The 14,936-nt window shown below is 34.7% G+C and overlaps 1 protein-coding gene across 1 annotated transcript; it reads left to right on the top strand.

Annotated features, from left to right (window-relative positions):
* Positions 1-8,122: 8,122 nt before the first annotated feature.
* On the top strand, positions 8,123-10,159 carry LOC149185930 (uncharacterized). Its single transcript, XM_089409178.1, has one exon. The coding sequence runs from the start codon at positions 8,150-8,152 to the stop codon at positions 9,800-9,802; it is 1,653 nt and encodes a 550-aa protein (XP_089265304.1). The 5' UTR covers positions 8,123-8,149; the 3' UTR covers positions 9,803-10,159.
* Positions 10,160-14,936: the final 4,777 nt, after the last annotated feature.

The following is a 14,936-nucleotide window of genomic DNA, read 5'->3' as shown; positions in this document are numbered from 1 at the left end:
TTGTGACAACAGGCAAATTCAGTGAAAATTTCATGCCAGATGTTCCCGGGTTGGACAGCTTTCGAGGAACTATTATCCATTCGATTGATTACAAAAATGAAAAAGATTTCGAGGTCAAGAGAGTTCTTGTCGTGGGATGGGGAAATTTTGGCATGGAAATAGCGCTGGAGCTTGTAAATAACGATGCAGGGCCGAGGTCGCCTATCGTAGTTCGTAGTCCAGTAATCATATGTCCCCCTAAACCTTCCTTTTGTACAACCATTTCATTTTTTTTCGCTAGGTTTTACATATTTTGCATCTTTCATCGGAAAATTTAAAGAAACGCAATAATTGAACATTATATTCATTTTAGAAGTGAATGTTTACAATTACATGCAGCGATTTATGGATCTTTATGCCTGAATAACGAAATTTACCTCGGAAAAAAAAAAATAAATAAATAAATAATTCCGCAAAGCTATGAGTATGTAGACAGGAACCAGATCCAGGAAAAAAATATTTATATCTGCGTACAGAAATTTATGGATATTTGATATAAGTATGCCGGAATTGTTATACAGTGATGATTTTTATCGAAAACTAGGATTTTCTACAAAGTCGTGGTGAATTTTTTCGTCTTTCAAGTTTCCTGTCAGCGATGGAAACTAGAGGTCGAAAGCTATTTCTGTCCCAATTTACATTCTTAATGTATTTTCTTCTACTTATTATTTTTCCAAGTCCAAGAATGTAATGAGCAGAGTCCAAGAAGCCTCACAACACTGAAATAAAAACAACACTAGCATATACAGTTTTAAACCAAAAAGAGTGCCTAAGAACTACTGACCTTCAGCTGAAAGTGAAAGAAAAACCTTACAACAAACACACAGAATACACACTGCTAAAATATGAATAAAAAGTCCCCAAAGGAGAGCTGACAGTCTGAAAAGACACAACTGTTATAACTAAAAAAAGTCTTGAAGGTATAAACAGAGTTTAAACTGTCAGGGCCAGATTCAATCACCATACATAAACCTGCTTCAAGAATCAGTGTCTTTTAAGATAGAAGATCAGATACAGTGTTGTGTTCTCGGAAAACATGCTGGACCTGGGTGGAAAGCCTCTTGAAAAGCCCTGATCTTGTTGTCCCAATATTTCAGCTCAAGAACCTTGAGCTTAAATCTACAATAAAACCATTCCAAAATCACTTTTCAATCCCAAAAATATACACACTTTTAAGCCTGTAAAGAGAGAAACTTTCATTACGCAAGAAGTCCAGCTTCTCTATTGGTTTTCTGTTAATTACATGTATGGACAAGTAATGTGTCGGACAATGTTCTGATCTGGATACGCCATGATAATTTGGACGTAGCTTCCCAACTCAAGTGACTTGTACAGGTTGCATTGTGCATTTTGGGTTCACACCAGATCATAACCACAACAACTCAAATTCTTGTTCATGGTAGAAATGATCAACACGTTCTACGTGCTAGAAATGGAACAGATCAAGTAGAGTCAAATAATGATTTGAGGTGGCCTTTTGGGCTCATTACAAAGGAAATTTAGGTAAGTACAGTGATTCTGTAGTTTGCTTTCCTTCAAACAATTGCAATATACTTGAGATTAACTCCAGTGAGAATGAATCAATAAATAATGAAATGGAAAGGTATAAACAGAGTTTAAACTATCAGGACAGTGTAAATAATCCACGCCATTTATCTATTAATTACATGTATGGACAAGTAATGTGTCAGACAATGTTCTGATCTAGATACACCATGATAATGTGGATGTAGCTTCCCAACTCAAGTGACTTGTACAGGTTATCTATTAATTACATGTATGGACAAGTAATGTGTCAGACAATGTTCTGATCTAGATACACCATGATAATGTGGATGTAGCTTCCCAACTCAAGTGACTTGTACAGGTTGTGTTGTGCATTTAGGGTTCACACCAGATCATAACCACAACAACTCAAATTCTTGTTCATGGTAGAAATGTTCAACACCTTCTACGTGCAGGAAATGGAACAGATCGAGTAGAGTCAAATAATGATTTGAGGTGGCCTTTTGGGCTCATTACAAAGGAAATTTAGGTAAGTACAGTGATTCTGTAGTTTGTTTTCCTTCGAACAATTGCATTAGGGTTTAAGGGACAGGGTTTATCACATTTTCTGTTAGTTTCATTTAAGGTTTAGGGCTCAAGCTAACCCTTATCCAATATTTTTGTTTCTTTCATGAGGGCATATCTTGGCATTTTGTTTTCGTTTCATTTAGACTCTAATTTCCTGAACAATGTGATTTCAGTGAAGCATTTGTATTCGGTCTTTTCACTCTATTTCAGTTTAACTTCATTCACCGCCTATTTTTTTGTTATGAGCTAATCATTTGTTGTCTCATGTTTATGATTTTGCAGGACATTCATTACCAAGGAAAATAACTGAGGGAAGCTGCAGCTCCAATTGGTTACCATTAAACTCAGGGCTCTATATTTTTGCATGAAAATGTGCTTTTCTGTTAAGCCGCAGTGGAGGAATGCTCCCCAACTGCAAGTCCCTCAGAAAATTTCAGCACAGTGGTGGATGGATAAAAGCACTTTTAGAAGAAGTTGAGAATGAGAGGATGCACCTCATGACATTTATGGAGGTGGAAAAACCCAAGTGGTATGAGAGGGCCTTGGTCTTTACAGTGCAAGGAGTCTTCTTCAATGCATACACACATATTCACACATATTCTCAGTCTAATTTAACTAAGTGTAACTCGATTCTAGATTTTAGAATATTCCATGTAACTCAGAGCATTACTAGACATTGTTTCCAAGTCCTGGTACAGAGCGTATGAGCCATATGTTGGTATTCTCCTAGAGGTTTTGCTTGAGGCTCACTTCTTACATAGGCAACTAGTCCAAGAAGACCTTTTTGCCATTTCTTTTTGATATTTGCATTCCTGGGGCTATCTAGGCCTTGTGTCGTTTCATAGTTTTATCACATATGTGAATAGTTTCTTCAATGGAGCCCTTTCATGTGCGGGATTGAAGTTGTACTTACTTCAAGTAGGAAAATAATATTCTTGTTAAATTCAAATAATTTTCTGTATGACTTTTTGAAACATGTTTATTGTTGTAAAATCTAAGACGATAACTTCTTGGACGTGATTTTCAGGTTACTGGGCAACTTGGCTTTATGTGGTCAACGACTGGACACACTTTGCAAGAATTCATTGGGATTCCCTGCTATAATATACAACTCATATTGTGATGTAGATCTAGGGAATATATCCAAGACTTCAGATTGGTGTCTTATATGCTCATTTGCCCTTTCCCTACCAAGAGTTTTGAACTTGAATCTACCCTTGTGCCATTGTTGTTGCGTAGTGTCTTGGACAATTTGGAACTTATCTTGATATATTTTGACTCTGATTTACTAAACTCTTTGGATGTTATCAGCATCAACTAAGCCATCAGAGCGAGTTTCAAACAGAATCCTCATCAGAGTAATGATGACAATGGGCAAGGCTCTTGCTCTCCTGTTCTTCTTATAGTACTATTTTTTGTACAAGAATGATGGGGTCAAGCAACCTTACACTAAAATGGAGCAACAGCTCCTACAGAAAACAGATATCCATCAAGTATATTTGCTAATCTCTTTCAACTTGTTTTCAACTTATCAGGTGGAAATTGATAAAAATCTCTCTCAAATGTGCTATATCACAGATGCTAAGCTGGTCATGTTCCATGGAGATCAGCCACATACATCTCAGGATATAATAAAGAGAATTGAAACACTTGATGATATTGATATCATTTGGTTTGGAGGCTTTGGTACCGTGTAGAAATTGGTGATGGATGACAATAGTGCGTTTGCAGTGAAGAAAATTATGAACAGGGGTAAAGATCAGATTGCCTCTTTGAAAGAGAGCTTGAGATTCTGGAAAACATCAAACATAGAAACCTTGTGAATTTGTGAGGTTATTGCAATTGTCCATCGGCCAAACTTCTTATCTACGACTACTTGTCTCTGGAAAGCTTGGACGAGTTACTACATGGTTAGTATATTGGCAATGCTAAATTTGTGAAATTCATGGAAGTCCTTCGAGATGACTTTAGTTCTGATTTTAAGGTAGGTTATAATATTTTCAATATTGTCTGGCGTCTAGAGTTTTGGTGTTTGGAATCAATTTGCAAATAGTCCTACCAATTTTGTCCAAGCCATAGAAAAAAGAATCAACTCTCAAATGGAGTGCTCGATTGAAAATAACATTTGGAGCAGATCGAAATCTGGCTTATCTGCACCATGATTTCTATCTTCGCATTGTACATCGTGATGTAAAGCCCAACAATATATTGATGGTTGAGAATTTGGAGTCACATGTATCAGACTTCGGTCTTCCATGGAAGACGATGAGACACATGTGGCCACCATTATAGCTGGAAAATTTAGCTGCTTGGCACTAAGTACCGATTTCCTTTAGTTCTACCCCTTTTTAGGATTTAGAGATTCTATATCACCAAAGGTAGTCATATATTTTTATCCAATGACTCTCAATTGAGAGAGTATCTACAAAGTGGGTGAGCAAAAGAGGAATCTGATGTATACAACTTTGGAGTTGTTCTGTTAGAGTTGCTTAGTGGCAAAATGGCCAACATGCCAATAATTTGTAATGAAAGGTTTGAATGTTGTTGGATGCGTAATTTATGTTGTATTTTATCATTTTATAAATAAAATGATAATTTAATTTTAAAGTCATAGATACCATGAAAATTTAATTTTAAAGTCTTAGTAATCTAAGAACTTGTTGTGATTTAAAATGCCCAGTATGCAATTTTTGACTACTAGCTTTAGCTTCACCATCATGATTAGACAACTGCATTTCTAATTGAGTATATCCCCATTCCAAATGCAGGTGAACACACTATTTGAGGAAAAATACGCTGGAAGAAATTGTTGATACGCGTTGCGATTGTGGTTGTATAGGCGGTTCTACAAATCATTGTGAGGTACATAACTTCCAATCCTAAAGAACGTCCAACAATAAACCAAGTAGTTCAGATCTTAGAAGAAGATACAGTGTGTCTCCATACCTTAATGACTTTTATGTATCTAATTCAGAGTGACCAGATAAATTCAATCCCAGGCCTTCCATACCGATTTTGGCAACTATTATTTTCCTCTTGGTCATAAACTCTTCACGGCTTCAGTTTGTGTTTTTCTGGTCTGCTTGTATATATTTGTGAGCCAATGGCTCTCCACAAATAAATCACGGTGTGTTCTCCAGAGTAACAATGGTGCAAAGCATTCAATATAATTCATTGCTATAATAGAAACCTTGCCCATCACTTAAACTAGGGTAATTTAGATTTAATTTTTATAACTAATATACTGATATTTTTTAAAATATATTTCGTTGACTAGATAAATGACTTTTTATAAATATATTTTTATAATTGTTCACATTTATTAAATGGTTAATTTAAAATCCATGCTTATATTTCTCAATCTTTACTAAGTCATAAATAAAAGGGACTCGCCAAGGGAAAACAAGTGTGACTTTCCATATCACTGGCTTTAAGTAGTAAGAGACATTAAATACAAAATTAAAGTGTTTTCAATTAACATTATTAATTAAATATTTTTTATATTTTAACCTTAAATTAATATTATTTTTTCCAAAATTTAATTATATGGTTTTTTTGTTTTTGTATATTATCATATTATTTTAATAATAAAAGAATTTTTTTAATAATATTGGATAATAAAAACAAAAGATTATAAAATATAGTTTACACCATTTTTTATTTTTTAGATTTTAAATTAATATTAATTTTTAAAAATTTAATTATATATTTTTTATATTATTTTATTATTTGATTAATAAAAGAAAATTTATAATAATTTTGGATAATCACATTATGAAAAAATTGAGTGTTCTTGTCACCTTTCCTCAACTAGAGTTACCCTATATTTATATTTTGAGAGAATCTGCTCCTGTCTGTGAACTGTCAACTTTGTTAAGGTCCTCAGAATCGAGCCTTTGAGAAGGTCCTTTGACAATCCTTAGCCTGAATGTCTGTTTTCAATTCATCCATATTTTTTCCTATGGCTTCTTTATTCTTAAAAATGCCACTAGAAGCTTCTCTATTTAAATGACTCATTTTGTCCTTCAAAGTTTTAAGTCTTTGGGCCATGGCAAACATTCTTTTATCCAAACTGAATATGTTTATTCCACCATTCCTCTAGTTTGTCTTTGAAGTTAGGATGAGATATCTAAATGTTTACAAATATCAAAGGCAAAAATTTGCAAGCTAGATGTACCCAAATTTCCTAATACCAGTCTATGCTTAGATTTGGAATTCTTGGGGATTAGGATTCAAAACAAAAGTTACCTGGAAATCACTGGGAATTTGCAAGAAATCTCTCAGTCCCTTCTACATTGTGATTCCTCTCCACCTTTCAATCAGTCCGAGTGAAGCGATCCCTTGTTGGAGTTGGATGCCAAAGACAACCAGTTGAAACAAAGTCCACAATCTCTAGGTTGGCCGAATTGAATCCTAACCCTCTGCTTTTCTCTGAATGTATAAGAGTTGCATTGAAATCTCTATCAACAACCATTTTTCTTCCTCCAAACGGATTGAAACGCTTCTAGCAATTCCCAACATCTCTTCTTGGAATTCTTGGGGATTAGGATTCAAAACAAAAGTTACCTGGAAATCACTGGGAATTTGCAAGAAATCTCTCAGTCCCTTCTGCATTGTGATTCCTCTCCACCTTTCAATCAGTCCGAGTGAAGCGATCCCTCGTTGGAGTTGGATGCCAAAGACAACCAGTTGAAACAAAGTCCACAATCTCTAGGTTGGCTGAATTGAATCCTAACCCTCTGCTTTTCTCTGAATGTATAAGAGTTGCATTGAAATCTCTATCAACAACCATTTTTCTTCCTCCAAATGGATTGAAACGCTTCCAGCAATTCCCAACATCTCTTCTTCAGAATCCGATCAGGAGCATTGTAGACATCTTGTACACTCTATAATGAATCCAAAATTGAGAACTAAAAATGTGATAAATATTCATCTTTGCAGCATCCCACAAAATAACAAATACCGAACCCAACTCTGCCTACTTCTTCAGATTTGATTGTTGTTTTAGCTTTTCAGCACTTCATTGCATTTTTCGATCCAAGTCAGTTCTTATCATTGCTGCCTCCTCTTTATTGCCAGATTTGACTTGAATTATTTCATTCCTCAAATTTTGACATTTTTCTTCTATGATATTATTTCTTATGCCATTGCCTTACAGCATTTCCTTTGCAACATGTGAGGCAAATGCTAGTTTAATACCCACTAACAAACTAAACATATATAGTACCCACTCATTTAATCATTTAGTGCCCACTCATTTAATCCCATTAACAAATTGTAACATTCTTTCGTCAAATGATTTTTACTCACCCAAATCATTTTTACTCACCCACTTCGGTCCTGATATAAAAGCACACCATTACTCAAATTGGAACGCTAGCCTTTAACCTTTGGTCCATCTGGCAACTTTAACTAGTCCTTTAATCACCGTGGCCTATTCTATACTTAAATTCTATACTTGTCAAAACCTTCCTCAAACAATCCAGCGCTTTCGGTGCATCGGGTTAAACTATAGACAAGCTCACCAATAATGGAAGAGTATCCATTCTGCCTCTATGGTATAGAGACACCTCATAGACACCTCTGGCCTTTCTGTGAAGGCCAGTAATCGTAACGCTTCCCGACAATCAGATAAATGTAATATACGTCTGTACCATGGGGACAATTTGGGTCCATGATAGCAAGCTATGTGTACCAATTATTGGAGACTTGCCCCCACTTTTCTCAGATTATCACGCCTCGTCTTACTGCATTCTTAAAGTCGCCTGTAACTTCCTTTCTGAGAAACCGATATATATAGATACTTCTGAGTTGAGGGCCCTTGTGTTTCCTCGATGATTGATAGATGTCGGGATTAAAAGAAAATGGGCCGAATGGAGTAGTAGGGTTGAATTTTGGCAACTTAGGTTGGCACTTATAATAAGCCTTTGAAATTGGACTTCAGTTTGTAGGATCGAAGAGAGACTTAAAATTCGAAATTGAGATTCGCAGTTTGAGCAATCTGAAAATTCTTTGATCCTATACTGGTTTAATTTTCATGGGTGGATCACGGTTCAGAATTTTTCCGGTGATGCCACATTGGTGGTTCTACAAGCTTAGAGACTTCGGCAAAACCACTAACAAGCGGACTCTTCATTCTGAGGACAAGCCAAATGCAACAGAAATCCAGTGGACAATTAGCCCACCGAGGAGCAACTACTACAAATTTGACACTTCTGAGAGATTTTCAGAGCGGGTTTATGCTTCTCCTATCTTTAACTACAGTGCTGTTTCCGACATTCACATTCCCGAAGCAAAGAAAAAGCAAAAAGAAGGGATTCGGATGGAATCGAGGAGAAGAATAAATGCGACACAACGGAAAAATTATAGACCTTCGGGTAAGTTAGTGGAAGCAAGAATATCGGCAGGGTGCAGCTGCAGAACGAGAATAACGACCCGTCGCTATCTTCATTCGAATAGAAAACGTAACGTGTTGAAAAAGGCTTCTAATGTTGTGAGAACACGGAATCGTAGCCGGGATTTTGAAATTTCCCGAGATTTCCAGAGAAAATACCGACAGGCCCCCGAGAAAAAGCATAAAACTAGCACAGATCGATGCAAATCCCGGGTCTGTCATGTGCCAAAAAGTTCCAATACAGTAGAGAAAGCTACACTATACGATGCGCTAAAAGCAGAAGATTTGGACGAGTTGGAGGCGGGCAACAAAGCTATGGAGGATCCGGCATTGAATAGGGATTATGGAAGAAAGTGTTCTGCGTTTTGGTGCAGCTGTAAATTGAGCTTCTCGTCCATTGGAGCCGATGCAGAGAGCTTGTCTGATGTGGGTTTATCGAGCGGAGACGATGATTCTGAAGACAACAGTTCTCAAGTTCCGATTTTGAACAAATGTTCCAGTTATAACAGTTTGGTTTTAGGAATGAAGCTCAAGTTTTTGCCCACCGTGGATGATTTGAAGAAGAGTGCAGCTACCTTGTTCAGAAGACGGGATGATCATGCGCAGGCACAGGCTAAGCTCGGGGAAATGATTCGAGCTAAGGGCTGTAAAAGGTCCATTAATTATCATAGGTATGATCATGATCACCATCAAAATTTAATGGAGTGTCCAATAGCTTGCAGGGATAGTATGGAGTCTGTGCATTTCAATGAAAATGAAAAGTGGGTGCCCAATTCACAAGAATTATATAGGAAATCCATTAATCACGCAGAGAGCGATTCGAAAATCGCGCTGCACGACTGCGATTCGTTCTCTGAATCTTTCTACAAATCGAAAAAAAGAACCCCAGCTACTGTAATTTCGGATTCAGAGACCGAAATTAAGGAAGTGGAGCCGAAGCGGAATCCCCGTCATGGCAAAGAAAATTCTGGATCAAATAATCGATCAAAAATTGATCATGGAAGCCCAAGATTAAGACGTGAATATTGGAGGCCAGCAGAGCAGAATGTTCCAGTGCCGAGCGAGGCTCAAAAAAGAATCTCAGAGAGTTTTGCCATTGTCAAATGCTCCTATGATCCACGCAGAGACTTCAGAGAATCTATGGTAGAGATGATCCTCAAAAACGAAATTTGTGAATCCAAGGACCTTCAAGAGCTTGTGCGTTGCTATATTTCTCTTAATTCCGACGAGTATCATCCTATAATTCTTGAAGTTTTTGAGCAAATCCAGTCAGATTTGTTGGATATTAGCGCTTGAACGAGGAATTAGGGTCCTGAATTTTTACAGGTATGTGGCTATGAAGAAACTTTGGGGCTTTCTGTTTCAGTTCGTTTCTTAGACAACCGACAATAAGGAATTCAAAGGTGTTATCTTGTCTGTGAATACATGGAATTGGCCTTTTATTTTATCAATTGTGCACTGTAGTCTATTTTCCTTATCATAATGTTTATATTTCAGACATCGCTAGCCAACTTTACAAATATTTGGCGACAGAAGGCCATGTTTTTTAGGAAACCTGTGGATAGTTAGTTGTGTATTTGTATTTGTAATATGGATTTATTTCTATTGAGCGGTAAAAGTTACTTAGTATAAAGTAAGTTAATAATTAATTTATTACCTTTTGTCCTTTTGAGTATTAATTTTCTTTTAAATGTAATTATTAGTATGGAACTGTGAATAATCACCCCAAAAAAACTACATCCCTGAGAGTACTTAAACATCAAGTTATTTTCTAATAATATGAAAACACAATAAATCAATTATTAATATTGAATTATTGTATTTAAATATAATAAATTAATTATTAATTTTCTGATTAATATTTTAAATTCAATAAATAGAATAAAATTATAGGCTTGGTTTAAAGATGTTAAGTTTTGGATTTTTTTAGAATTTTGTTAAATTTTTTTCAGCTAGATCTTATTTTTTTTTGTTTCTATTCAATTCAATATTCCCGAAAACAAGTGTTCAAATTATAATGAGTAAATTATAATGAGTTTTCAACTCAAACTTGCAATTCCAAAAATAATTTTACGAACTTTTACCCTAATATAAAATAATTGGGAAAGTTCATAATAAATAGCAAAAGATCGGTGAGAGAATGTCGGAAAGCAAAAGCAAATCCTTGTATTTCGGCCCCATTTCAGATTCTCATAACTGCAAGCAATTACATCAATAGATTAATTCAATATTGTGCGTTTTGTGACTTTGAAGTTTGCTGCAGTGTTTACATATATTGGTTTCTCCTAAAGTAGCCAGCTATGTTCTACAACTTTAGCACCTGCTGTTGCCTACTTCAGCAGTTTAATAATATACAGTGGTATTAGCATGCACACACTTTTAATAATATACAGTGGTCCCTGAGACTTTTGCCTTTTGTTCTCTGACTGGTGGACAGGGGGAAGAATGGAATTTGCCAATTGAAAACACTAGGACCTTTAAAATTATATCAAAGGCGCTGTATTCTGTCTGCCTATTTTAGTTATGCTGTGAACCAGGTTGTAAAGCATGGCCAGGGTGATTGCTCTCTGGATTTGCTCATAGGTACATGAGCTGAAAACCGGCCATAGCTGATGATTTTGTTATAACTTTTTAATAAATAAAAGAAACGTTTGTATATAATGGTCTTTAAACTCTGCAGCATAGCACCTTGCTTCATCATTTAGCTCCTTTGCTACTTGCTATATATGTCATGTTTATATAATAAACCATAAGATATAACTTAACTAAGCACAGAGAAATCATGAGATGTACAAAGCTGAGACCTGTTGCTTTTTAAGGTGAGACCTAGTTGCCTTTTCTTTACAATAATTATAGTTGTTATGTCAAATGCCAATTATCACTGAAGAATGGTTAATCCCGATCAAATTGCAGTGGAAATTATAAATTTCATTAAAACTTATAATGATTATTATTATTATTTACTTATTTATAAAATGTCATTAACTTTTCTTTCTTTAGGAGATTGTATAATCATATCTAAGTGTAAGAATGTGATCATTAACATCTGATATGTATCTTGTAAATTGTTTGTTATTATTGTTTTATATTACGCATATTTATTTTTGAAGCACTTCCTTTAATAGCTTGGTTTTGCTGCTTTATATATTGAAATAAATATATGAAAATAATGAGATTTGTTAGCCAATGTAATTAAAGAATTGTTTTAGTAAAAATGCTTAAAATTAATAATTTTCACAAAAAAAAATTAATATAATATTTTTTTAATAAAAAATTTAATATAATAATTTGTTATTATAAAAAATTTAATATAATTATTTTTTAATAAAATTTTCAATATTTTTTGAATTTAATTATTTTAAATTTTTAAAATTATTTGGACAATAATTATAAATTTTTATTTGTAATAGTTATAAGATTTCATAATTATTCTTACCATAACTATAAAGCTCATTTTTTTTACTATATTAAAATTATATTTTTCAATATTCTAAAAATTCCTTGTATTATAATTACTTTTTTAATATTCCAAAAATTCTACATTTATAGTTTTGCATGCTAACAAATTACAATGCTAAAATATTTATACATGGGTTATTTTTAATTTTTATCTTTTTAAGAGACCTAAGATGGTATCATTTATCTCCAACTACGAATTTTGAATTTTTTTCTTCATTTTACATATAAAAAATGTAATAAAATGCATCATAACTTTATTTTAATTATTCAACTCTAAATAGTAAATAGTAATTTTCCTATAAATACATGGTTAGTGGATAGAATACAAGATAAGAACTTAATAAAAAGGGGTTTTAAAGTCATTCTCAATAGCTATTTATTTCATGATATTGGTTTATAGTACATTCTATGGATGTTGAATGGTTCATCTAAATGAACTTTGAAAAGGAGTGGAATTTCTAAATGTAAAGAACTATCACGGTATCACCATTGGTATTAGTGAAAAAATAGGATCATTGAACAACTCTCTAGATTTAGACATAATTAGTTGTTTAAAAATATCCTAACTAGTAGCTAAAGAACAATGGCGGTATTTTAAATTACATGTTAACTTTTTCCAAATATGTTGATTGGATGGGATTAACTAATTGAATTGCAGATGTCCTATTAATGAGACCAATTGACATGTTGAAAGATGATTTTGGACATTGATTGAATTTTTATTGTAGGACTTTGAAGTTGAATTTTGATAAGCACTAGAGTGGACACAAGCTACTTATGGTATCTTATGACACACTAGTGACAATGAAAACTTGGGAAAACAACAATATGTTAATTTGGTAGGATGATTAGATGTACTTACATAATGAATTTAAAGATGGTGTAAGAATATGAAATAGGAAAATGAGTTGCCTTTCCAAATATATAATTTTTATTTATATCAATTGTATCTAATTATGTTAATTTTGAGTTTTCTTAATATTGGTATGTCAGTTTATATGCAAAATATAATGTCTATATTTCCATTAGTGCAATGTTTGGGTATCTAAATGATGGAATGTTGCTACAAAATTTGTGGAGTTGTAGAGAATAGATTACTCGTGTGCGTAGTTATTTTTCCAAAATTTAGAATCTTCATTTTTCTTCAATTATGAAAGCCATTATATCCTTTAAATTACAAGTTCTTTCGTTAGTGCCACCAAAAAGGATCTTAACATTATCAAGCAATTATTTTCTTTTAACATTCTAGATCTTGATGGCCTCTAGTGCGCCACATATTTTTTTTCGAATGGTTATAGCCCCAAAATGTTATAAAGAAAATAGATGTGGGATGTATTTTAAGATTTTGATATATGTTTAGAGAAAAATGTATTAAAATTTGTAAAAACTATTAATCTCCTATAAAAATTATATATTTAGAGTCTACACAATTGAATCTATATGTAAGTTTCATAGACAAGGGATTTTTCTGATTTATAAAAAAGTAATGTCAAAAGATACATACATACATACATATACATATACATATACATATACATATACATATACATATACATACATACATACATACATACATACATACATACATATACATACATACATACATACATACATACATACATAAATTTTTTTCCGGAGAAAAAATCTGTAACCTTTTATTAAAAAATGAAAAGTTACAATTGCAGATGCATGATGCATTTCCATAAGCTGCCCAATGGGCTCGAGTGCCATGGCACCCTTCGCAGCGTTACATAACTAACGTGCAAAAAATGATGAGAAAGGAAGAGAAAGAGAGAGAGAGAGAAGAGGAGTGAAAGCAAGAAAAAACTGAATTACATATGTGAGTGAGACTCACGCTTCAGGTTTTTCTTCCTTTTTTCTTTTCGACCTTGCGCCACTCCCCTTGAGTGGGCTCGATCGAGGCTATGACTAATTGTGTTTCTGCTTTCTGTGAACCTAATTCCTTGTCTGAGTCTGATGTGTCTGATTGGTGATGCCGCTTAATCCCTCCCATGTTCAGATCATCACTTGTCTTCTCTGCCTGATTTGGGTGCAACTGTGAAGCCTTGGTGTCTGGTGTGGTTTCCTTCTGAATCCCCGTTTCATGGGAAACCTCAGATTTCTCTGTGGTAGTATCTTCCTCTTCAGCTTCTGATTCTTCATCTTCTGAGACTGGAGGGTAGAAGAACCATCCTTTCTTCTGCTTCCCTTTCTGCTTTCTTTTGCTGTTTACTTTTTTGGCTTCTAGACATGTGCTTTGCAAGTGTCCAGTTTGTCTGCAGAGCCTGCACCTGAAAGCAGTATTTTCATAGTCTAGTGCTTGCAACCAATTTTGTTGTTTGTAGATCAGTCTTATGTTGTCGGGTAGCCCTTTACTTAGATCCACTTCCACACAGATTCGTGCGAAAGTGAAAATCCTTTCGTCGATCCTTTCCATATCTGTTTTGATGTATTTCCCTATGCTGTTCCCGATTCCTTCCAAAACTCGTTCGCTCCAGAAGTGTAGAGGAAGGTTGTGTAGACGAACCCAGACCGGCATTTTGGAGACTGTCATTTTGTTTGGATCGAAGTCTGTAAACCATGGGGTCATGAACAGGCCCGCCGTTCCCCAGAACCAAGGCCCGACATTGATGATTGTTTCTCTGACTTCCCTGGATGCAAATCTGACTATGAAGAACCCTTTGGAGCATAAGTGTATATCGCATTCCATGGTCCAATTGGAAAAGATCCAGTGAAATAGATTCGTTGGTGTTGGCCAAAAGCTGTTGAATCGGCATATTAGGGCCTGCGATTCATATGACTTAACATAATCATCCAGCCCTGAGGAGTCAAAATTAAGGGCTGGAGTTTGCCCTAGCTGGTCTACTATGTAAGGCCTAGGTGTATATCCGCCTTGATCTGGAGAGGGCCCTGGATCTCTGCTACCTTGAAGGATGTTTTTGTAGGAGGGACCTCCCTTAGGTTGATGCTG

The sequence above is a fragment of the Pinus tabuliformis genome, chromosome 3_1, assembly GCF_031772625.1.
Source record: "Pinus tabuliformis cultivar Carrire ecotype Pingquan chromosome 3_1, CPIR1, whole genome shotgun sequence".
Lineage (NCBI taxonomy): Eukaryota > Viridiplantae > Streptophyta > Pinopsida > Pinales > Pinaceae > Pinus > Pinus tabuliformis.
This window is presented reverse-complemented; position numbering and strand designations above follow the sequence as displayed.

Coding starts and splice junctions, on each gene's coding strand:
- LOC149185930 (XM_089409178.1), top strand. CDS start 8,150: ATGGGTGGATCACGGTTCAGAATTTTTCCGGTGATGCCACATTGGTGG.